This window comes from Danio rerio, chromosome 5, assembly GCF_052040795.2.
Source record: "Danio rerio strain M-AB ecotype USA chromosome 5, GRCz13ab, whole genome shotgun sequence".
NCBI classification, from domain to species: domain Eukaryota; kingdom Metazoa; phylum Chordata; class Actinopteri; order Cypriniformes; family Danionidae; genus Danio; species Danio rerio.
Window position 1 is genome coordinate 40,295,604 of NC_141025.1, and position 26,897 is coordinate 40,322,500.

The 26,897-nt window shown below is 33.3% G+C and overlaps 1 protein-coding gene across 6 annotated transcripts in view; it reads left to right on the top strand.

The window, feature by feature from the left end:
* bmp2k (BMP2 inducible kinase) overlaps positions 1-26,897 on the top strand; it is a 65,530-nt gene that overhangs the window by 29,374 nt on the left and 9,259 nt on the right. For 2 of the 6 annotated variants that reach the window (XM_087251835.1, XM_087251836.1), the window contains exons 5-15: positions 2,469-2,590; positions 4,971-5,052; positions 5,884-6,016; positions 7,052-7,155; positions 7,295-7,374; positions 7,463-7,587; positions 7,703-7,893; positions 11,085-11,225; positions 12,662-12,816; positions 14,384-14,551; positions 14,682-14,801. In XM_087251835.1, the coding sequence (XP_087107961.1) occupies positions 2,469-2,590; positions 4,971-5,052; positions 5,884-6,016; positions 7,052-7,155; positions 7,295-7,374; positions 7,463-7,587; positions 7,703-7,893; positions 11,085-11,225; positions 12,662-12,816; positions 14,384-14,551; positions 14,682-14,801 (1,421 nt within the window). 6 annotated transcript variants of the gene reach the window in all.

Sequence of the window (26,897 nt, forward strand, 5' to 3'; positions counted from 1 at the left end):
TAGTTTCAGTCGTTGCCAGGGATATAATTAGATATTTTTGGTGAACAGGTGAGATATCCAAAAAAGCCAGACAAAAAAGGACTGCAGTAAGCATTACTAGGGTATATTCACCACTCAATAGGCAAGCGATTGGAGAATAATTAAATCAAAATTGAAGCCAGGTTAGCCTAGCCGCCTCATTTGCTGACCATTCAACAGCTTAGTTCATACACAGCAGGAGAGGCGACATTTAAAAATAATCTAATAATAACAAATTAAACAGTGATTTCTCTTTTTTTAGCCAAAAAGCCTGATAGATTAATTTAGTGCAATAAAATATAGTGTTACTAACAGACCAGGAAACACGCATGGACAGTTCTTCTACATCATTCATTCATAGAAAGAGCAGCCAGAAAGGGGGAATTAATGAATTTGTGCCAAATATTAGCTTCATTGACCCATAACAATGTAAATTAACTATAACTGTGTGTATGTTTGTGTGCTCTTTATCCAGTTTCCATTCTAATTTGGAGTTAAGTGGAAGAAAAAAATGAATAAATTGAAGTGCAAATCAAAGTATAAATAGCAGAAGTGAACAGATTTTCCCTACCAGCAAATATTAATCAGACACCAAATATAAAAGCAGACACTATCCTGCTATAACATTATCACCAATGAATACATCTCCAAAAGACTGCTGAAAACATCAGTGATTTGTAGATCCATCATGGATGTTGTCATCGAGGCTTATAAAATACTGAAAAACCGCTGCGGATGAACTATATTGACTGCAAGTGCTCAGTTTGTGATCAGATCTCTGTTTTGTTCTGTTGATATGTAATTTCAAATATTCGTAGCTTGAAACGGATGGAAATATGATTGCTATTAGGATGACTACTATGGCGAGGGCTTAAACGGAGCAGTGCTCATAATATCGAGTGAAAAAAGAAACAAGACAGCTGTGAAACATAACCTGCTTTGTATTTTTCCAGGAAAACAGTTTAGATCTGTTTAGGGTAAAAAGTGTGTGAGTTATTGCCATCTATGACTGTTAGGAATATCGAAACAAAACCAACTTAACTCTGCTCCTTTAGCACCCCTCACAGAGTTTGATCCACGTTGGCGTCTCTCCTCTTGGGTTTTTGGTTTTAAAAAGGGAAAAAATTGCACCACCCTGTCCAAACCTTTAGGATACCGGGTTCATATCAAATTTGCACAATCCATTTGCACATCGCTTTGGCTTGTGTCGAAAGCTTGACAGAGCCCCTGCACGTAGCTACGGTTGCTAAGCCATGATTGGTGGGTGGCTTTTTTTGGGTGTGGCTTAGCGAAGGGTCAATTGAGATCACAATTTTTTAATGTCTAATTGTGCTGTTTTACACCTGAATGCATTAATGCAGACTAAACAAACAGTGACAGAAAACTCTTTAAATTAATACCCTTAGAAAGCATTTAGGTCCCACCACACTTTTCTGTCATCATTATATTTTACAGGGAAGCCAAAATGCTTTCATACGCGTGATTTGAATGACTCAGGAGGCAATTATTATAAATGTTGGATTAACCTACAAGTATAAAAAAGTTATTAATGCACTGGTCACGTGACTTCCGAACCAAGTTGTGGCTTTAAGATGTTTAGTTTTCTCTTTCAAAAATGATGTTAATGTTTAAAGTGGTGGTCCAGATTGTGTTTTTAAGGCTTGGTTGTGTTTATAAGATGCAAAGCAATGTGTGCTCATGCTTCATTTATTAAAAATATAATAATAATAATAATAATAAATTAATAAATCACATTATTTGTTTATCTATCTTACTTTGATTATATATAGCTACTCAGCTAACATGAAAATGACTGTCATATTTCCTAGTTTCTTTGAAAGCCTGCCCCCAAGAGGCTCTGATTGGTCAGCTAACATAATGTGCAGTGATTCGCAGATCGGCTCCATGTCACCTGGAAAAGCGTCTACGAATCATGCCATTAAATTCAGTCAGAGCAGCGGTTAGCTACTCCCCAAGCGATGCCCCTTGGCTGCGCGGGGTGTATGTGTGTGGTGAATGCGCCTGGTTAATGCATGTAACATGAAGGGTTTATGATTTCATTAACCCGGATGTATTTGTTTTGTAGTCCCCAAACTTTGTTTACTGTAGGCTTTGCTAAGCTAACTCTGTTAAAGCCAATGTCTCTCTTTGCATTGAACTTTGAGTGTATTACATTCAGAGATGTTGTTTGTGGTTACACAGCAACATTACACATCAACTGAAGTTTTAAATATGATATCGTAGTGGGCCACCCCTTTAAGATGTCAGGAAGTCATTGGTGCACAGCACGTTCTCTGTTGTGCAGAAGGAACACCATTACCAAAAATAACACCATTTAGCTCTTCATTATTAATTTTTGTTCCTCTTCTGCTTCTGTCTCTTGAGTGTTGGAAGTTTACTGTATTTGGACCTAAAGTGCTCTCATATGTCACTAATGTGTGTGTTTACAGGTAGAAAACATCCTCCTAAATGACCAGGGAAACTATGTTTTGTGTGACTTTGGAAGTGCCACACACAAAGTTCTGCTTCCACATAAAGATGGAATTACCGCTGTGGAGGATGAGATCAAGAAGTAAGGCTTGCTGCAGAGGGGAATTCTGAATCACAGCGGGAATTTACAAATCGTACTTTCACTTTTTTTGCCAACACTTACAATAGTTCTATTAATAAGTGTTAGCTAATTTATTTAATAACATGAAAAAACATGTATTAAAGTATTTATTCATATGTGTTAACATTGATTAATGAAAACGCATAGTTTAAACTTTAACTCAACGAATCAAAGACTAGAATACATGTATTAAGATAAACTACTGTATTTTGATTAATAAATATTAACAATTGAATAAATACTGTAATAAATGTATTGTTAGTGGAACCTTTTTGTAAATGTTGGCAAAGATGAAGTTAAGGCCTTAAATGGACTTCAAATGAACTAATGTTAACAAACACAAGTAACATTTCACTGCGGTTAATAAATGCTGTACACGTTGGATTTATTAGTTTGTTTCGTAAATACATTAGTAAATGTAATATATATATATATATTTCAGTTGAAGTCAGAATAGCCCCCAATTTCTGTTTAACAGAGATAACTTTTTTTCAACACATTTCTAAACATAATAGTTTTAATAACACACTTTTAATAACTAATTTATTTTGTCTTTGCCATAATGACAGTAAATATTTTACTAAATAACTTTCAAGACACTTCTATACAGCTTAAAGTTTACATTTAAAGGCTTAATTAGGTTAACTAGGCAGGTTAGGGTAATTAGGCAAGTTATTGTTTAACGAGGGTTTGTTCTGTAGACTATCGAAAAAAAATAGCTTAAAGAGGCTAATAATTATGTCCCTAAAATGTTTTTTAAAAAGTTTAAAACTGCTTTTATTCTAGCCAAAATAACACAAATAAGACTTTCTCCAGAAGAAAAAATAATATCAGATATACTGTGAAAGTTTCCTTGCTCTGTTGAACATCATTTGGGAAATATTTAAAAAAGAAAAACTAATTCAAAGGGAGGCTAATAATTCTGACTTCAAATGTGTGTGTGTGTCTATATAATTTTTTTTATTGGACAGTATGTGTATGTTTGTTAGTTTTACTTCGAACTGATGTACAATTTGGTAAAATATTAAATAAGTACAATATATATTTTTTTCTTATTCTTATGATGATTACAACGCTCTGCAGGGTAAAATATATGGTTCCACTTTATATTAAGTGTCCTTAACTTCTAGGTACTTGCATAAAATAAACAATATGTACAATAAGGTGGAATATGGGTCAGGTTAGGGACAGGTTTGGTGTTGTGGGTAAGTCAGAGTATGTACTTGGTAAGTGCATTGTACCAACTGATTAATTTAAAGGCAAGTACAGTGATTGTAATTAGGGACACGTAATACATGTACACTATGAGTCAAAAGTTTGGGGTCTGTTTTTTTAAATTATTATTATTATTAATTTTATTTAATCATTTAAATAAAATGATTCTGTTCATCAAGGCGGCATTTATTAAATGTAAAAAAAATCAATTGCTAAATACTTTTTAATTAACTATTAATTTATAACTTATTGTATGTAGTTTCAAATGGAATGATTAGTCCAGTCATTATTGCTTTTATTACTATTACCAATAATAATAATAACAACAACAACATTAATAATTTATATTAGAGTGATTTCTAAAGGGTCATGTGTCTGAAGACTGGAGTAATGAAGCTGAAAATTAATCTTTAAAATCAATAAATGCAATAAATGATTAAATTAAATGATAAACTACTTTTGATCAGTTATTTTATAGTGCAATAACATTTCACAATTGGTACTGTATTTTTGATTAAATAAATGCAGCCTTAGTGAGCAGGAGAAGCTAATGTTAAAACATTTAAAAATCATACTAGCCCCAAACTTTTGACCAGTAGTGTATGTTTAAAAGAAATTTACTCTTGTGCAAAGTTTTGTCTTCAGCATCATAACCTTAAAGTATCGTGATCCTTTTAGAAATTATTTTTGTGCTTTATTTATGCTTAGCTGGTGCTCAGCATATCATATTAATTATCAGTGTTGAAAAGTTATTTTGATTCGAGTAAAAGGTAATACCTTTTTCATTTTGAATGTTTAAAATAACAGCATTTAATTAATTATTTTGTCAAATTGTACATTTCTTTTAGAATCACAGTGGGTTTGACTGAATGATTGGCATTGTAGTTTCAGAGGGTATCACAATTAAGCCGATTGTGGTAGACAAAATAGAAGAATATGGGTGTTGCCTCAGGGCAGTGGTGGATTTGCTGTCCTGAAGCTGGTAGTTTAAGCAGAATTACAATTCCTCTGCAATATAAAGGAATTTACAAAATGTGTTCGGATTGTCTAGATGATGTAATATTTTGTTAGTAGTTGTGCTGCCAGGGAGTTTTTTAACTCATTGTTTTCATTCCTTTCTGCTTAGGTACACGACTCTGTCATACCGTGCCCCAGAGATGATTAACTTGTACCAAGGGAAAGCCATCACCACAAAGGCTGATATCTGGGTAAGCAATGAACACACACACATATTCTCCTCAGTCTCCCTCTCCTCCACCCACTCATTCTCTTTCACTCCCTCTCCATTCTCCAACACTCGGACTAGCTGGAGAGCTGGTTTGGTCAGACTGACACAGTAGATGCAAATGCCAAACCGGTTTCCTCCCATAAACTCTCAAGGGTGTACTTTACAGCCATCCTTGAAATCCAGGCTTTGCTTCGGAGTTAATCCTTTTGTTGATTCTGATTTGTTTTCTTTTTGTGCATTGAGAAGTCAGGGTACTGGTGTAGAAATGAGCAGATTGCATTTTTATTTATCAAGTTATTCAGCAAGAAGATGTAATGAGAAGTGTTTACTAAAGCTTGTGAGCCTGATGGAAAGCAGTAAAGTAAAGAAAAGAGCTTCCTGATTTCTGGAAGTGTTGTAAAGACAGGAATGAGGCCCTCATGAAGGCAGACTTCCTCTTTTATATTGACATGCTGTGAAAGGTAGGTAGCTTAGCCTCGTCTTACAGCTGCATTTCCTTCCAAACAAATGCTGGACGTAAGAGAAGAAAGAACAAAACAAAAAAACAAGCAGTTTTGCCATCACAGATGGTAGAAGTTCATGGTCATCGTGTCAGAACTTGCAGGCTAGGAAGAGGAAATGTATGACAGTACTTCCTGTCCATTTGCTTGGTCCCAAAATAGATACATTCTCTGAATTTGTCACAGTGTGAAAAGCAGCTGTCAGCCATTATACGTATTGTCACTGTGCAGTATTTACATAAGCAGTGAAACCCGATCTGTTGAATGTTGTGATGAATTCTAGTTTCTGGTTTTCTCTCTCTCTTCCACAGGCGCTTGGATGCTTGTTGTACAAGCTGTGTTTCTTCACACTTCCATTTGGGGAGAGTCAGGTTGCCATATGTGATGGAACCTTTGCTGTTCCGGACGGTTCCAAATTCTCCTCAAAGTTGCACGGTTTAATCAGTAAGCATCTTTCAGATATTCCCAAGCGGTTTGAGATTATTTCCTGATAGACTGTGGGAGTGTTTTGAAATTAAAGTTAAACAATAGCTCCATCCTCTGGTCATATGGAGGTACTTCTTGCTGTTTTCCTTCTCTTAAAAAATTGTTCAGCAGAAAATTACAGTGGTCATAATTTACTCATTTTACTCACTTTTATGTTGTTCCAAACCTGTTTGACTTAACATAAACAAATATAAAAGACTTAAGATAAAAGAAAAATATTTTGAGAAACGCCTCACCGTTTTTAGACTTTATAACAGATCTCAACACATTTATCTCTGAAATTCTACAGAAAATCTCAAACAGGTTAGGAATGACATGAGCGTGAGTCAATGAAAATGTTAAACTACATTAGAATAAAAATATGTACAGAATTAACAGAGCTATGTAACACTTTACAATAAGGTTGAATTAATAATCGTTAAAATATTTACTATCGTGAAGAATCATTGAACAATGCATTTATTACAGTATTTATTCATCTTTTGGTATTATCGTTATTCATTTTTAGTTGATTTTAAATACAAAAGCACATAAGAAATAATGCTATAACAAGCAAGAATTTGGATTTAAATAATGTGTTCATAAATGTTGAACTATGATTAATAAATGCTGTACAATTATTGTTCATTATTAGTTCATGTTTGTAAATATATTAACTGACATTAACGGGAACCTATTTGTAGTGTGACCAAAAACAATATATTAAAATATATTTTTTTTAAAGAATTTTTACTTAAATTATATAACTTTATATTTTTTCAGGCATCTTGATACTTCTATGTAAACCTTGTGTGTGTGTGTGTGTGTTTTTTTTATATGCATGCATTTTTTTGTGCTGTTCCTAATATCACATTAGTTTCATTGTCACATAATTTGTATGCAATCACTCTTAACTGTAAGCTAAAAAAAACACACACATACATACATACATACATATACATACATACATACATACTTTCATTTTATGTATTTTATTTACCTTTTTTCTCACAGGATACATGTTGGAGCCTGATCAAGAAAAGAGACCTGACATCTATCAGGTTTCTTACTTTGCCTTTCGGTTAGCTGGAAAGGAGTGTCCAGTGCCAAATCTTTTTGTAAGTTATCTAAATCATAGACTACAGAAATTAACAAGCATTAATTTTATTTCATTTAGAATTATTGCAATTTATTTATTTATTTATTTATTTATTTATTTATATATTTATTTATATTATTATTTTTTCTGCCACACAGAATTCTCCCCTTCCCACCTCATTGCCAGAGCCCTTTACTGCTAGTGATATTGCTGCTAAGAAGAGCCTGACAAAAGCCCGGTAACATTTTAGCACTTTGTTTGTAATTTTCACATTCTTTGAATGCAACACCATTAAAATAGCCTCCTTTTACCATTTATTTTATTAGAATAACTGATTCGGTTGGACCAACGGAAACGTCAATTGCACCCAGACAAAGGCCTAAAGCTGCAAATAGCAATGTTCTGCCTTTGTCCAGCTCAGTAACTCCTGTGAAAATGACTGTAACCACAGGTACATTAGGCCAAAAAGCTATCCGTGTTTTTCTTAAATATTGTTGCTGTTCTGTGTTTTTGCCCTATTGGAGGAATTAGTTTGACTGTATTCTTTGTGTTTGTGCTTGTTTCAGCTTCTGGAAATGGGCAGCAGTCAGCAGCACAGATGCCGAACAGCAGTCAACAGAACAGAGTATTACAGCAGCTGCAGCCTGGAGACCTGCGACTGCAACAGCTACATCATCAACAACAGCAGCAGCAGCAGCACCACAATATCCAACATCAACAGCAAATCGCCGCACAGCAGCTACAGTACATGCAACAGGTATTGAGGGGCTTGGGATCAGGACAAGTGTCCAGCAGGTTTAAGACTTTACTGCTTTTTTGTAGATTTTCAATATCAAGTTTCTATTTTTGAAAGACCTTTTATAAATGATTGTATTTAGGAACAGGTGCAGTTTCAATAGTTCATATCTACAGGAAATACAAGTGATGATTTGTTTTTAATAGCCTAGTTGGGTAACTGTGGGAAATCACAGTGGTGTAAATTGTGTGTGTGTTGTGAGAGACAGTTGCTTCTTGTTTGGACTGGACATTGTGGTCTGCTGATGAGCACATGATGACTGCATTGTTCACACATAATAAATGACCCACATTATATGGGACTGTTTGCATTGTGCAACTTAAGTTCTTATGCAAATCTTAATCCATGTCAAAAGAACATTGTTTGTTGACATCTTATCTTTAAGACTTTAATAATACATTTAATGGTATTGTGTATTACACCTCTACACATACAGGTGGTGTTGCATCTTTTTAATTACACAGTTGCTGGTTCAACGGGTGATTTTCTCTCGAAGTCAAAGTGCACCGAAAGTGGTGACAGATCTTTTATTCCATGTTGTGATGTGTTTTATAGTGACAAAGATAACTGAGGAAAATTTAATTTATAAGATAAAGAACATATATATATATGTATATATATATATATATATATATATATATATATATATATATATATATATATATATATATATGTACACACACACAAAATTATTAGCCCCCCCAACCTGAATTATTAGCCCCTCTGTTTTTTTTTTCCCCAATTTCTGTTTAATGGAGAGCAGTTTTTCAACACATTTCTAAACATAATAGTTTTAATAACTCATTTCTATTAACTGATTTATTTCATCTTTGCCATGATGACAGTAAATATAATCTATACAGCTTTACGTGACAATTAAAGGCTTAACTAGGTTAATTAGATTAACTAGGCAGGATAGGGTAATTAGGCATGGTGTTTTATAGCGATAGTTTGTTCTATAGACTATCGAAAAAAAAAAAAAATATATATATATATATATATATATATATATATATATATATATATATATATATATATCTTAGAGGGGCTAATAATTTTGACAGTTTTTTTTTTATTTATTAAAAACTGCTTTTATTCTAGCCAAAATAAAACAAATAAAACTTTCTTCAGAAGAAAAAATATTATCAGACGTACTGTGAACATTTTCTTGCTCTGTTAAACATCATTTGGGAAATATTAAAAAAAGAAAAAAAAATCAAAGGGGGGCTAATAATTCTGACTTCAATTCTTAAATGAAATTATAAAAGATAAGTTAGCATATTTTTTCTGACCCTGGACCACAAAACCAGTCATAAATGTTGATTTTTATTGATTGATTGATTGATTAAGATTTATCAATAAAAACTGAATAAACTTTTCATTGGTGTATGGTTTGCTAGGACAATATTTGAATGAGATGTGAATATTGAACAAATCTAAGTCTGAGAGTTACAAGCAATTTAAATGTTTGGAAAATTGCCTTTTAACATTGCTAAAATTAAAGTGTTTGCCAGTCCAAATTGCAAATCAGAAATCAGTTTTGATGTATATATGGTAGTAATTGTACAAAATATCTTCATGAACATTTTTCAAGATTGTATATGTGTATATATATATATATATATATATATATATATATATATATATATATATATATATATATATTTTTTTTTTTTTTTTGCATTAATTAAAAGGTAGTTTTGAATGTATTGCCATTTGCGACACAAATATACTCGTGAAACAAAAGAAACTGTTTTGCAGTCCAGTGTCACATGTAAATGAAAGGGTACAATCTTTCTCTATATTACAGAGTTTCCAGTCCATGTTTCTTGAAAGTATTTGAATTTCAGACATATAGATTTAAAGCCTGGAAAGTATTTAAAAACAAACATACGTCCATGAAAGTGCTTAAATTTTATTTGAAGTGAAATTTGCTTATGGTGTTATTTCAACAAATGTACTGAGCTGCTGTCAAAAACAGAACAAAAAACAGAGAAATTCTTGATTATCTTGTACAATAACACTGACAAACAATGCACATTTGATCTATTTTTCAGAAACTGCATTTAAATTAATATTCAAATGCAGTTTCTGAAAAAATAGATCAAATGTGCATTGTTTGTCAGTATTAAATTTAACAAATTTCATTAACGTTTGAACATGACTGTTTAAAAAGGTCAACTACTTTAACATTTTAATGTTTTTTTTTTTTTACTTTAAGTGAAAGGTTAAGTACAGTTAAGACTTTCATGGCACATGCTGGGGTATGAGTTACAAAGATGCTTGATTTAAAATAGATTGTGCTTTTAAAGTAATTTAAAGTCCTTGAAACTGGTGTCCATGACAGTGTGGGAACCCTGTTGTGACCTGCCCCACAATAATGTGTTTATTGACGGGGACTCCACTGAAAGATACACAATGCATATTTTTGCACCATTCCATCATATAGAAAAATTTTTCTGTATAATTTATTTTGATGGTCCCTATAACACATTTTGTTGATTTTAATTTACATTTCATCTACATGCCATCTAATTCTCAATAGATTATAAGTAAACCGTTAGTGTAAGTTGACATGTACTTGCATGTACCGGGTTAGTGTAAGTTGATATGTACTTGCAAAGTTTCTTATAGTTAGTTATTGTTTGTTGAAGGAGCAATATCAGCAGATATTAAGCAGACAGTCTACTAATACTCAAATGTGAAGTAATTGGCGTGCAGATGCAATGCAACTTTTAGTCAACAAAATGCAATAGGGGCCATCAAAATTGAGTCTTACAGAATTTTCAAATTAAAAGCCCATCTTGTCAGAGATGAATTACCCTTTTTATTATTAATAGATTATGAAATTAAATATGCTGTTTAGATCAAGACATTGTGCTTGTTTGGTTGTTCCAGTAATATGAAAGTAAAACATGTCACATTTGATCAATCTTTAGTCATGTTTTAAACATTGCTTAAAATCTGTAGTTCAAGCCTGCTGGGCAAAATTTGAAATGTATGTGGCTTTAGGTTCATATCATGTGAAGACATAGACCTTGATGACAAGACTGATACTGAACATATTGAGAAGCATAAATTGAACACCCACGCTCATCACGACTGTGCACTGACATCTCTGTCTGTTTACTGTCTCTCTCCATCATTTGCAGTATCATCAGGCCATGCAACAGAGTCTTCAGATGCAGCAGCACCAGCATATGCTTCAGCAGCAGCAGCAACAGATGATGATGCAGCAGCAGCCCATATATCAATCCCAGCAGCAGCAACAGCAGGCTCACTACACTGCCCTGGTGAGACGCCTCACACACCTGGAGCATTAGTGGCAGGGCCATCGCTTTACTCCTCAGAGGAGTTTTGCCAGATTTGAAATGGATGCCGTCCTAATATCAAAGAGGCGTATTTATAAATGAACATCAAGAAGCTTTGAGGAGGATGGTGTTTTTTATTCTCCATTATCCATATGTCAGTAGGTTATTTTGTATATTGAATTTAATTAATATTATTTCATAAATGTCTGAATTTAGACCATCTTTGCCTTAAATACTCATTTGGCCCCACTCACTGAAGCAGCTTTTGTGCCAAACTGTTTTTCTATCCAAGTGAATTCGCCCAATCATAACCGTCAATAATTCCTTTGAATTGTATTTACGCTAAAAGAGGAAATGTTGCTAACTGACTTTCGCTAAATAGATAATGTTAAGGCGGAGCAATTTTTAGCTCATTTTCCACCGAATGGTTACCATCTGTTTAATTTCAGATGCAATCTGCTCCATGCAGAACCATCAGGGGATTGAATGGGGTGGTGAAATCGACCGATTCTCTGTGTTAAATCGTAACATATGAGGCAATTACACTGTAGGGAAATTCAAAGGCCTCTCCGGCGCTCTTTCTGTCTGTGTGTCTTTCCATCTTTCTGTGTCCTCATGGTCATTTGTAATGTACAAAGCACTGTTTGCCATATAAAGTGGAAAGTAATGGATAATGATAATATTAATAATAATGTTTTATTTCTATAGCGCCTTTCCTGAGCTCAAGGACATTTTACAAAGAATGTATCAAAAAGCGATAGTACAGGCAGACATTAAAAGAAACCGTAAACAAGTAGAGATAACTTTAGGTACACAAACATACATGAAGTCAAAAAATAACTAACTGGAAACACAAAACAAGACCTAAGAGAAAAATATGCAGAGTACAGGTGGATCAAATAAAGTAGTCAGATCAGAAGTGAAGCATGATACATGGCCATCTATATAGTCAGTGTCTCAGAATATCCCAGATGACCAGGACTTCATCTCCTTGACCTTTTTTGCAGTAATGTTTATATTCCATTTAAGTCTTTATCTAGAAAGAGTATTCATGCCAAAAATATATCAAATAAATGTAAGAATTAATTTTATGATGATAAGAAAATAGATACTGGCAGGAATTGAAGGTAGAGAGAGAGAGATAAAAAGATGGGATCAGGAAAAACTGTGGATTTAAACTTGCTATTTGTTGGTTTAAGGCTGGACAATATGAATATTTTGTATGGGCAAATGAAAAAGTCTATCATTTCATATTTTGCTCTTTATTTTGTGGTGTCACAATTCAGAAAACATGCCATTTGCGTGGATGTAGACAGAAACATAAGTAACGGCCCTATAGGAAAGTTGCAGTCATGACAGTACAATGTTCAACTATTAATGATTGAATTTACAGAAATGTTATTTTTGTCTCCTTACAGATGCAGCAGTACCAGCAGGCTTTTGTTCAGCAGCAGCAGCAGTGTGCTCCAGTCCACCAGGTGCCCTATATCTCCCCTCTAGAGTTCCAGACCTCTGTGGGCTCCTATAATCCTGCCGGACCTTCTCCAGTAGAGACTCCCTTCACCAACATCAGGCAAGACTCATGTCCTTTTCCAGTTTAAATGTCATACGACATGAACTTAGTTTTGCAGCTGTCACAGGGTGTCCACAGGGTCTTAAAAATTCCTAAAATGTCTTAAATCTCAGAAACAATTTTTTTTGTGTGTTGTAAGTCTTAAATCTTTTTAAATAGTTCCTTTTTTTCCTACCCAGTCTGGCCAACCTCAACAATCCATTTTTACTTTATTCACCATAATTGTTCAATTATTTTCTTTACAATAACATTTGTTTAAAAGTTATCCATGTATATACTACTGACCTGGACAGACTAGTTTGGATAGATAGTTTATAAAATCTTAGATACTTTAGATTAAACCTTTTTTATTTTTATTGCTTGATTTGAAACACTATTTAAAATATTTTGCTCAGAATGAACTAAAATATATGTATTTTTAATAATTAAATTATAATTATTGTATTATTAAATTTTAAAAAGTTTGATTGGGCAAATATAAATCCAACTGGGCCAATCAAAAAACTCCATAGCGTTTAGCCCTGTATGAGTCTTAAGTTTCATTCAGAATGGTCTTAAAATGTCTTAGTCTTAAATTTAACTTGCTGAATCCTGCAGAAACCCACTGTCAGTAGAATGTGTTTTAGGGTCTTAAAGCTTATTTGTATTATTTAATGACATTTCCTTTAATAGTGTTTTTTGTATATGTTAAAGTATTGCACAGGATACATTTATTTTGGTCAACAGTGTGTTAAAAAACCTTGTTAATTAAATTTGTAAAATTTTTAAAAACTTGAATTTTAGGCAAAAATTGCTGTAGTGCTGAGATATTTCTGTGATGTTAACAAATTATATCCTGCAATGAATGTGTTTTACAATGATAATTATAATCTTTTTTTTTTTTTTTTTTTACACTTGCTGACACTGGCTGGTTTAGGTCTTTTATGGATAAATACAGCACAAATATTTGCCAGTCGGTTACAGCAAGTGCCCATTTTAATATGTCATAATTTAATAATTCTGTCAAAGTTCAAAATGACTGATTCGTTTAGAAATGAAGCAGGTAATTGTCTTTGAACAGATAATTGAATCACTGACTCAAATGACGCAAATCGATTCCATAAGGAATTAACATAGCTGTAGCTTTGTCTGTAACGTTCTTTTCTTGGCAAAACAAAATTCAATATTCTGTCTAAAATGTATGCTCAATATTGCCTTAAATTATGAATAAATACATAAATATTTATTTCTATAGCACTTTAACAATGTAGATTGTGTCAAAGCAGCTTTAATATAGAAGATTCTAGTAAAGTGAAACAGTGTCAGTGCAGTTTTCAGAGTTGAAGTTCAGTGTGGTTTAATTTTCACCGCTGAAGTCCAAACACTGAAGAGAAAATCTATCGATGTGCAGCTCCACCAGTCCCAATCAAATGCTGATATTCTGGAAAACATCACTCACAATTTTGTGATTAATACTTAACTATTAACCTTATTAACTGCACAAGTTCTAAAAAGTCTTGATTTTCTTTTATAAAAAAGCACTAATATTCACCCATTAAAGTATGTCTATTTAAATCTGCTGTTTCAGTTGCAGTAGAAATCCAGTGTCTGCTGTGGATGTCATGAGCCCCCCTCCACAGACCGTCAGCAACCCTCCTGATATGTCAAGCTGGAACCCCTTTGGAGAAGATAATTTCTCTAAACTCACCGAAGAGGAGCTTCTCGATCGAGAATTCGACCTTCTTAGAGCAAGCAAGTGTCTCTGTTTATTTCTGCACAACCTGACCACTCTCTCTCTCTCCTCTACTAGTAATCTTCACCCTCTCCAGCAGAGGGCATATGCGACCTGCTTTATTCCTACACTAACATATTCGTCTTGCCCACAGAAAAGCCAGTGGAGCGATCAGTCAGCATGGAGGCCAGCAGCGTAGACAGACAGCAGCCGGTCCTGCAGCCCTCACTCCCCGAGGATCCATTTGGCTCTGTGCCCTTCCTGGCCAACGCAGGCAAGTTCTAGCAGCCGGCTCTCAAAGGACCCTCACCAAAGTTCCCTGTGTATCGTCCTCTTCCTCTCTCCTCCATGTGCTCCCTTTATTCCTGCTCTTCCCGAACCCCCTCTCTGTCTCTGTGCTGCCGGATGTGGCCGCTCTGCAACACATATCACATCTGGAGCCCGGAGACTACCACCATTTATTCCTTTAACCATTTTAAGTAGATGACAACAGTAGAGTCGTCATTTCAGGCTTTGTCTTAGAAAACTGCTCTATTTCTCACTATTCATAAGGTGTAAGACTTCAATAAGACATTATATATATATCTGGTACATGTATAGATTTAGATGGCATCTTCCCCCAAAGGCTGGAACTAGTAGTAAACGCAAGTATAGAAATAAAGCATATTTATCAGTTAGAACTATAAGCGATAATAAGAGTTATAGATGCAGATGATATGTTGTTTTAGGTGTTTATGTTTGTTTTAGGGATTAATGGTTCACAAAACCACAGCTTTACAGCACCTCTATGCTTCTTGCTGGTGCCTTGTACGTTTTTTATTTCGGCTCCTAATCTTTTGTTTGTCTTTGCACCTGCAATAGTAAATGTGTGCTGTGCTCTTTCTTTTTACATCTGCGATTTTTAAATAACAACTTAATAGGTTTACTTTTAATACTTTGGGCTAACTCTTTTATAGAAATGTTTGTCTATGTCTAATCTCATATGTCAGTGTGAATTATTCACTTTTATTTTCTCAGGACTAACATTTTCATTTTGAAATTGTCAACTTTTAAGGGATTTTCTTTCTTTCCTTTGGCATTTGCATGTTTTGTTAAAGCCATCAGGTTGGCATGATAGAATAGATTTTCAGATTCTTGAGCAACCTCATTTATTTCCACTTCCTAGATTTTTCTTTAGACCTACTTAGCTACATTTTGTGCTTGATAGCAACAGCGAGTGCCAAAAGTTCTCAGGTACAATTTCTATGGACCTCAAACCATAGAAAAACTCCAGCGATCCTCATATTCACTTTGTTTACTTGTAAACATGCCAATTTTTCATGGGAGTTGAACACAAGTCTCTCTCTCCTCCAGCGTTGAGTTGGCTTTAAATTCCTCATTGAGACTTGTTTTTCCTTTCTGTAAATTACTGTGAAGATACTTTAAGTTGCCAATTTAGGGAACATTGGCAGGTTAACTTGGAAGTGAGGTTAGCCGAATAATCAGAAACTGTTGCATCTACAGAAGCAACTAAGAGTTGGCAGCCCCCCTCTTTTTTTTGTGCATAATTTGATGTCTTATTATTATGTAGCCTACGCTAGAACTCTTTTTCTGGTCGCAGATGATGTTTTCCATAGAAAACGCTATGTCTATGAATGTATGAGCCTTTTTACATGTTAGTAACCACAACACAGACATATCACGTCATTGGTTGCCGTCTCATTATAATGGCAGCAGTGAGCCTTAAGTAATGGCAAATGTTTTCCTTGTCTGCATGTGCATTTAGAGGTACTTGCTCAGAGCATTTATGAATAGTTTACATAAGGGCTTACCATAATGTTTACCGAACCTTTATGTTTATCCTCAACGGTAAGTTTATCCTAAAGTAAACCATTTTAATGTGTTCATTCATCTCATCCCCCACTCAAGTTACTTTGCTTTATCTGGTGACATGTTATGCTTTATTTATAAACTCTAATGTGTTTGTTACCATTTTTGTTTCGTATCAGATAAAGACAGCCATTTATTTAGAGACATCTTGATGGAGTGGGATATCGGTGGACAGTTAAAACTGAACACAAAGCTTTTGTTTGAAATCTATGTTGAGCCATATTGAGCAAGTCTAATCTGAAGATTTGGTCTACATTCACTTGCATATAAATTGGAGTTGTAGGTTACTGTTTTGTTATTGTTGGTTATCATTAGCGCTAAATACTAAGTGCACTGTAACATCTTTTATTTTAAGACTGGTGTTGCCCTGTAGACCACAGTACGGGTGTCAAAGTCTTAGCTCGTTTCTTCCTGTAGATGACAGAAGTTCATGGCTTCACCATCCTCAGCGACTGCTTTCATCTGTACATACATACATGCATACGTACATACTGCATCAGTTGCATAAGCTGTTAATGTCTGCGATTAACAAACTGATGTAAATACCCATGTATCATAATGTATAACTGAATGTTTCTTTATACAATGCTAATTATTAATAAAGCTTATTCAAAAGCAGTGCTATACTTTGTTGATTTCTGTTATCAGGAGAGTTTGACTGATGAGTATATGAAGTGCTGATGTTTTCCACCTTTATACCACAAGACCAAGATGTTTCTCTTCTTGTCATATTAAAAGCATGGCTGTCTTTGTCTACCAATTTTATTTGAGATTATTTAGTTTTTAGTTTGGTAAAGCATAAGGGATAATGAATACATGTAAAAAAAATACATTCAAATTAGTATCCAAAGCTAGTTACAGGTTAAATTCTACTTAAATGCTAACGTTAAATGCACATTTATATTAGTCAGGCATGTCCAAACTCGTGTCCTGCAAAGTTTAGTTTCAACCCCAATCAGACACACCTGGGCTAGCTAATCAAGCTCTTACTAGGCTTTCTAGAAACATCCTTGCAGGTGTGTTTAGACAAGTTGGAGCTCAAATCTGCTGGACACCGGCCCTCCAGAACCGAGTTTGGACACCCTTTGTATAAGTTATAAAGGAGTATGCAGAATAAATACATTGAAAACAGCATAAAGTTGATTATTACAAAAACATTTTGCCTAAATTAATTTAAATAATAGTTTCCATTGTTAAACAAAGTTCCCCTAAAATGAAAATTGTCAATTATTTCCTTCCACATGTTCCAAACTGGATAGATATTTTGAAGAATGTTGGAAACCTGTAGCCATTGACATACATCGAATTTTTGTCCTCTGCTATAGAAGTCTGTGATTATCAGTTTCCGACATCCTTTAAAAAGCTTTTAAAAAATTTGAAATAGGGCTGCTAAATATATCGTTTCAGCATCGCTATCTCAATGTGATGATTCACAATGGTCACATCACAGAATATATCACAGTTTTTATTATAATTTATCATCTTTATGTGTTTTGATGCCCATGATAGTATAATGATTGTAAAAGCATTCAGGCTAAAGAAATGGTAATATTTGTGACTTTACAAAAATTAATTAAAATTTTTTGAATACACATTGAATTACTTTGTTTTATCATTCAATTACTTTACTTGAATACGGTTAGGCTCCGCTTTCCCCCACCTTCCAAAGACATGCAGTATAGGTGAACTGAAAAAGCTAAGCTGGCCGTAGTGTATGTGTGTGAATGCAGGAGTGTATAGGTGTTTCCCAGTGTGGGGTTGCACATAAGCTGGATAAGTTGCCAGTTCATTTCGCTTTGGCGACCCCTAATTAGTGGACTGAGGGGAAAAGAGAACGAATGAATAGTGTTAGACTTGGAAAACGATAAAACACTTTATTATGTTGGCTTGAGAAAGCCAACATACTGTAATGCTACTTAAACTTATTCTTATTATTATTATTCTTATTATTATTCCGGCTTCTGACTCAAAAAAAGCAATCGCTTCTCCTCCCAGGGCTTAGATGCTACAAGCCCCAAATTTGGTCAAAAGCTGTCTATTACTCATGAGATGGTTGCTGTATGTCCTCATGCCGATAAGATTTGTAGTTTTTGAATTAAAAATTTTTTTATTAAAAAATTGTATCGAGTATTTGGGGCATATAAAAAAGTATACAATCCTCAAATTTGGCCAAAAGATGTGTTTGAAATTACTGATAAGTGTCATATTTATTTGGTGTAATTATAAATAACAGTTTTCCTATAAATATTTTTTTTTATATTAAATTTGTAAAATTCAGACTCAAAGCGTATCAGAGTGTCCACGAGATGGCGCCAGAAGACTATTTTTGAGCCCTTTGTAATTTAGTAATGGCCCTTTAAGAGGCACTTCATATTATGCTCGCAGTGAACTCCATAAAGCGTAATAAAACTGATCTGGATGCAGAATCATCCGCGTCGGAATCGACCCGCATGTATTTCTGTCTGCTACCCTGTGAGTTTTAAAATACATGCGTCTGATGTTGGCAGAAACATAACTTTACTTCAGATATTTCTTTCAAAACAAAATATTCTGTGCCGTGAAAAAGCCTTCTCCTCTACTTGTGATAATGAAAATGAAAGCCAAGGAACATTCACGTATATTATACAATAAACATATTTAATATAAAATCATTCTAACTTTATTTTTAATCCTTATTTTAACCCTCTAAAAACAGCTATGTCCTTGCCACAAAACTAATAATCCATCTTCAAAACCTACAATTTCTTTCCATTCGGTCCGGTCGGACCTGAACGTCTTTATACCGTTGAAATCACGTGTAAATTCTAACAAAGACAATGTTTGCACTTTTTAAATCACATTTTATTTATTGTGCAAAAACAGTATTATAATGTTTTAAAGCAAAAATGTTAACAACAATTATTTACAAACAGTAAAAATAAAGTGTGTGTGTGTATATATATATATATATATATATATATATATATATATATATATATATATATATATATATATATATATATATATACACATACAGTTGATGTCAGAATTATTAGCTCCCCTGTTTATTTTTTCCCCAATTTCTGTTTAATGGAGGGAAGATTGTTTCAGCACATTTCTAGGCATAATAGTTTTAAAAACCTATATCTAATTACTGATTTATTTTATCTTTGCCATGATGACATTAAATAATGTTTGACTTGATATTTTTCAAGACACTTCTATACAGCTTAAAGTGACATTTAAAGGCTTAACTAGGTTAATAAGGTGAACTAGGCAGGTTAGGGCAAGTTATTGTATAACGATGGTTTGTTCTGTAGATTATCAAAAAAAAAATTGCTTAAAGGGGATAATAATTGTGTCCCAAAAACGGTTTTTAAATAATTAATAACTGCTTTTATTCTAGCCGAAATAAAACAAATAAGACTTTCTCAAGAAGAAAAAATATTATCAGACATACTGTGAAAATTTCCTTGCTCTGTTAAACATCATTTGGGAAATATTTAAAAAAGGAAAAAAAAATCAAATGGGGGTTAATAATTCTGACTTCAACTGTATGTATATATATATATATATATATATATATATATATATATATATATATATAGAAACACACACACACACACATACACACACACACACATACACACACATTTATGGTTAGGGTTATAAGGATTATTTCTTAATCCCCCTTTTATGTTGGCAAAAACATAAGTTTACTTCAGACAATATTTCTTTCAAAACAGAATATTCTGTACCGCAAAAAAGCCTTCTCCTCACTTGTGAAAATGACAATGAAAGCCAAGCTTTTGGCCTATGCTGTACCAAAAAATAAATAAAATCACCCAGGTGATGACAATTAAATATTACGATTATAACATTGTGTTAGTGGCCAGTGGGGTGGAACAACGTCATTGGTCAGAATTAACCACGTGATGAAGACGGCCTAATATTGTATTTAATGCGATTTTCTTCCTGTAAACTGTATATATAACTATATAACTATAACTATATATATAATGCTGCAAATTACTGTAAATTGACTGTACTCTATATTAACTGCAAAACTGATAAGACTGATTAAATAATAGACAAATTAACTAAATGTATGTGCTGTTGTTTCATTAGTGTTTTAATTTAATATTTTTCTTCATATGATATTTATTATAATGTAATTTTGTTCAGATTATTATATATACTATAAATACTAACTATACTATAGTGATCTGCATTAAACAACCTGAACAAATCAGTCCTCTCTCTCTCTCTCTCTCGATTTGATCAAAAATGTAAATGAGGCCTTCCGATTAACAGTCCAGTGGACCCTAGCAACAGCCTACAAACCACTCAGAACACCTTAGCAACTACCTAGGAATGCCTTAGCAACATCTTAGCAACCGCCTAGCAACCACTTCTCAACCGCTGTGCTTCCTGCAAACTGCCTTTGAGTCCCCGGCGCAGTCACGTTGGCTTTCTCAAGCCAACATCAAAGTTCGTCAACGAACTTTAGGTTCTAGTTATGTTGGCTTGAGAAAGCCAACATACTGTAATGCTACTTAAACTTATTATGTTGGCTTGAGAAAGCCAACATACTGTAATGCTACTTAAACTTATTCTTATTATTATTATTCCGGCTTCTGACCAAAAAAAAGCAATCGCTTCTCCTCCCAGGGCTTAGATGCTACAAGCCCCAAATTTGGTCAAAAGCTGTCTTTTGCTCAGGAGATGGTTGCTGTATGTCCTCATGCCGATAAGATTTGTAGTTTTTGAATTAAACATTTTTTTATTAAAAAATTGTATCGAGTATTTGGGGCATATAAAAAAGTATACAATCCTCAAATTTGGCCAAAAGATGTGTTTTAAATTGCAGATAATTATCATATTTATTTGGTGTAATTATAAATAACAGTTTTCCTATAAATATTTTTTTATATTAAATTTGTAAAATTCAGACTCAAAGCGTGTCAGAGTGTCCACGAGATGGCGCCAGAAGACTATTTTTGAGCCCTTTGTAATTTAGTAATGGCCCTTTAAGAGGCGGGGATATCCGTGCTGACTCCTCTACTTGTGATAATGAAAATGAAAGCCATGCGAACATTCACGTATATTATACAATAAACATATTGAATATAAAATCATTCTAACTTTATTTTTCATCTGTATTTAACCCTCTAAAACAGCTATGTCCTTGCCACAAAACTAATAATCCATCTTCAAAACCTACAATTTCTTTCCATTCGGTGCGGTCGGACCTGAACGTCTTTATACCGTTGTAATCACGTGTAAATTCTAACCAAGACAATGTTTGCACTTTTTAAATCACATTTTATTTATTGTGCAAAAATAAAACATCCAAACAGCATCATAACCAATAAAAACACACAGCAAAGAAAATGTATTTTAAAATAGTGAATATATATATATATATATATATATATATATATATATATATATATATATATATATATATATATATATATATATATACAAATATACAATGTATGAAGATTTTTTATATCTCCTTAATATGCTCTGCTGTTGCTGCATCAATTTCTCTCTGTAACGTCTGGATTGCAATTTACACTGCAATGTTCACAATTTATTATTATGGGGGGAAAATCCAAACAGTATTATAATGTTTTAAAGCAAAAATGTTAAGAACAATTATTTACAAACAGGTAAAATAAAGTGTGTGTATATACATATATATACATACAGTTGAAGTCAGAATTATTAGCTCCCCTGTTTATTTTTTCCCCAATTTCTGTTTAATGGAGGGAAGATTGTTTCAGCACATTTCTAAGCATAATAGTTTTAATAACTCATTTCTAATAACTTCTTTATTTTATCTTTGCCATGATGACAGTAAATAATATTTGACTTGATATTTTTCAAGACACTTCTATACAGCTTAAAGTGACATTTAAAGCCTTAACTAGGTTAATAAGTTGAACTAGGCAGGTTAGGGTAATTAGGCAAGTTATTGTATAACGATGGTTTGTTCTGTAAACTATCAAAAAAAAATTGCTTAAAGGGGCAAATAATTGTGTCCCAAAAATAGTTTTTAAATAATTAATAACTGCTTTTATTCTAGCCGAAATAAAACAAATAAGACTTTCTCAAGAAGAAAAATATTATCAGACATACAGTGAAAATTTCCTTGCTCTGTTAAACATAATTTGGGAAATATTTAAAAAAGGGGAAAAAAAATCAAAAGGGGGTTAATAATTCTGACTTCAACTGTATATATGTATGTATATATATATACATACATATATACATATATAACACATACACACATTTATGGTTAGGGTTATAAGGATTATTTCTTAATCCCCCTTTTATGTTAGCAAAAACATAAGTTTACTTCAGATATTTCTTTCAAAACAATATTCTGTGCCGCAAAAGAGCCTTCTCCTCACTTGTGATAATGACAATGAAAGCCAAGCTTTTGGCCTGTGCTGTACCAAAAAATAAATAAAATCACCCAGGTGATGACAACTAAATATTACGATTATAACATTGTGTTAGTGGCCAGTGGGGTGGAACAACGTCATTGGTCAGAATTAACCACGTGATGAAGACGGCCTAATATTGTATTTAATGCGATTTTCTTCCTGTAAACTGTATATAACTATATAACTATAACTATATATATAATGCTGTAAATTACTGTAAATTGACTGTACTCTATATTAACTGCAAAAATTATAAGACTGATTAAATAAAAGACAAATTAACTAAATATATGTGCTATTGTTTCATTAGTATTTTAATGTAATATTTTTCTTCATATGATATTTATTATAATGTAATTTTGTTCAGATTATAATATATACTATAAATACTAACTATACTATAGTGATCTGCATTAACCAACCTGAACAAATCAGTCCTCTCTCTCTCTCTCTCTCTCTCTCTCTCTCTCTCTCTCTCTCTCGATTTGATCAAAAATGTAAATGAGGCCTTCCGATTAACAGTCCAGTGGACCCTAGCAACAGCCTACTCAGACCACTCAGAACACCCTAGCAACTACCTAGGAATGCCTTAGCTACACCTTAGCAACCGCCTAGCAACCACTTATCAACCGCTGTGCTTCCTGCCAACTGCCTTTGAGTCCCCGGCGCAGTCACGTTGGCTTTCTCAAGCCAACATCAAAGTTCGTCAACGAACTTTAGGTTCTAGTTCTTATTATTATTATTCCGGCTTCTGACCAAAAAAAAGCAATCGCTTCTCCTCCCAGGGCTTAGATGCTACAAGCCCCAAATTTGGTCAAAAGCTGTCTTTTGCTCAGGAGATGGTTGCTGTATGTCCTCATCCTGATAAGATTTGTAGTTTTTGAATTAAAAATTTTTTTATTAAAAAATTGTATCGAGTATTTGGGGCATATAAAAAAGTATACAATCCTCAAATTTGGCCAAAAGATGTGTTTGAAATTACAGATAATTATCATATTTATTTGGTGTAATTATAAATAACAGTTTTCCTATAAATATTTTTTTTATATTAAATTTGTAAAATTCAGACTCAAAGCGTGTCAGAGTGTCCACGAGATGGCGCCAGAAGACTATTTTTGAGCCCTTTGTAATTTAGTACTGGCCCTTTAAGAGGCGGGGATATCCGTGCTGACTGTTTTGAATCTACAGAAATTCGGGCTCATTTCAGACGTGCTTGTTACAACATTTGAAGCTGAAATTGCGACCATTTTGGTCGCATATGCGCCTGAAAATTAATCTATGCGACCTCATAACATATTTGGGCGCATTAGTGCAACTGCTGATAATGGTTGTAGTGCGACCTGTTTTGATTTTTTGTAAAAACGTGCTGAATCGCTCTTCCCTGCCGCTATATTGGTTCATATTAGCTGTCAATCACTCAAGGTATTCCGCTGTCAGATGACAGGGAAGGAGCTTTTATGACCACGGGAAATGCAAACGGCTGAAGAGTAAAAACTTAAAGCACACAGGTTTGCAAACCCCACCTAAAATTGAGGTGTAGATGAGAGAGATCGTGACACGTCACGTGGTGAATAATGATCCACCAGCTGAGATCACTGAAACTGCGGCTCATAACAAAGACCAGTATTGCGCCGATGGTTAGTGCAAGAATCCTGCTCTGCCTGCTCATAAATTGGGTCGGCTGACTCGCCAGCTTTTCCACAAACACAGAAAAATGAAGATCATCTCAGACTGAACCTTTAAATTGACACAAACTGAAAACAAATCTTTTAAAGAGTGATAGAAGTGAGACTTTACTTTCTTTCTTTTGTCTATTCTTTTTTTGAGGTGTATATTATTTTTTTATTTATTTACTGATGACTGCTTTGCAGCTTTCATCATTGAATTGAATTATTTATTATAATCTTTTGTTTGTTTTGTAGCAGAAATATTATTTATTAAATTGACATGCATATAAAAACAGCAGCACAAAATCAATATTTCTTACTGCAATGCTTCATTTTTGTTTGATGCAAACTATACAATTATTTTATATAAAGTAACAGACATTTTATAGCAGATAACCTACATTCATGCACATTCAAGGCAGTATCATAATGAGAAATGGAATTCATTGTTACTATTATTGTCATTTTCATCATCACTAATATTCTATGGCCTAATTATTAGACATTCATTTTAGAATTATTGCACACAAATATCAAAGTCTTCGCAGCATTAGTTAGATAGTTGTTTCTGGTTTTTGTCAGTCCTATTGATGTTGTTTTAAAATACAATAAATCCCTTAAAAAGCAATTTGCAGCGGTGCTCATTCATTTTTGGTGGGTGCTCCTAAATTTTTTCTGGTGCTCCTAAATTTATTTTGGTGCCCCTGAATATTTGAAGTTGGGAGCACCGGTGCTACCAAGTAAAAAAGTTAATTTCGAGCCCTGTATATATATATATATATATATATATATATATATATATATATATATATATATATATATATATATATATATATATACACATATACATATATATATACATATATATATATATATATATATATATATATATATATATATATATATATATATATATACATACAGTTGATGTCAGAATTATTAGCTCCCCTGTTTATTTTTTCCCCAATTTCTGTTTAATGGAGGGAAGATTGTTTCAGCACATTTCTAAGCATAATAGTTTTAAAAACCTATTTCTAATTACTGATTTATTTTATCTTTGCCATGATGACATTAAATAATGTTTGACTTGATATTTTTCAAGACACTTCTATACAGCTTAAAGTCACATTTAAAGGCTTAACTAGGTTAATAAGGGTAACTAGGCAGGTTAGGGTAATTAGGCAAGTTATTTTATAACGATGGTTTGTTCTGTAGATTATCAAAAAAAAAAATTGCTTAAAGGGGATAATAATTGTGTCCCAAAAATGGTTTTTAAATAATTAATAACCGCTTTTATTCTAGCCGAAATAAAACAAATAAGACTTTCTCAAGAAGAAAAAATATTATCAGACATACAGTGAAAATTTCCTTGCTCTGTTAAACACCATTTGGGAAATATTTAAAAAAGGGAAAAAAAATCAAAAGGGGGTTAATAATTCTGACTTCAACTGTATATATGTATATATATACATACATACATACATATATAACACATACACACATTTATGGATAGGGTTATAAGGATTATTTCTTAATCCCCCTTTTATGTTGGCAAAAACATAAGTTTACTTCAGATATTTCTTTCAAAACAATATTCTGTGCCGCAAAAGAGCCTTCTCCTCACTTGTGATAATGACAATGAAAGCCAAGCTTTTGGCCTATGCTGTACCAAAAAAATAAATAAAATCACCCAGGTGATGACAACTAAATATTACGATTATAACATTGTGTTAGTGGCCAGTGGGGTGGAACAACGTCATTGGTCAGAATTAACCACGTGATGAAGACGTCCTATAATATTGTATTTAATGCGATTTTCTTCCTGTAAACTGTATATAACTATATAACTATAACTATATATATAATGCTGCAAATTACTGTAAATTGACTGTACTCTATATTAACTGCAAAACTGATAAGACTGATTAAATAAAAGACAAATTAACTAAATGTATGTGCTATTGTTTCATTAGTGTTTTAATTTAATATTTTTCTTCATATGATATTTATTATAATGTAATTTTGTTCAGATTATAATATATACTATAAATACTAACTATACTATAGTGATCTGCATTAAACAACCTGAACAAATCAGTCCTCTCTCTCTCTCTCTCTCTTTCTCTCGATTTGATCAAAAATGTAAATGAGGCCTTCCGATTAACAGTCCAGTGGACCCTAGCAACAGCCTAGAAACCACTCAGAACACCCTAGCAACTACCTAGGAATGCCTTAGCAACATCTTAGCAACCGCCTAGCAACCACTTCTCAACCGCTGTGCTTCCTGCCAACTGCCTTTGAGTCCCCGGCGCAGTCACGTTGGCTTTCTCAAGCCAACATCAAAGTTCGTCAACGAACTTTAGGTTCTAGTTCTTATTATTATTATTCCGGCTTCTG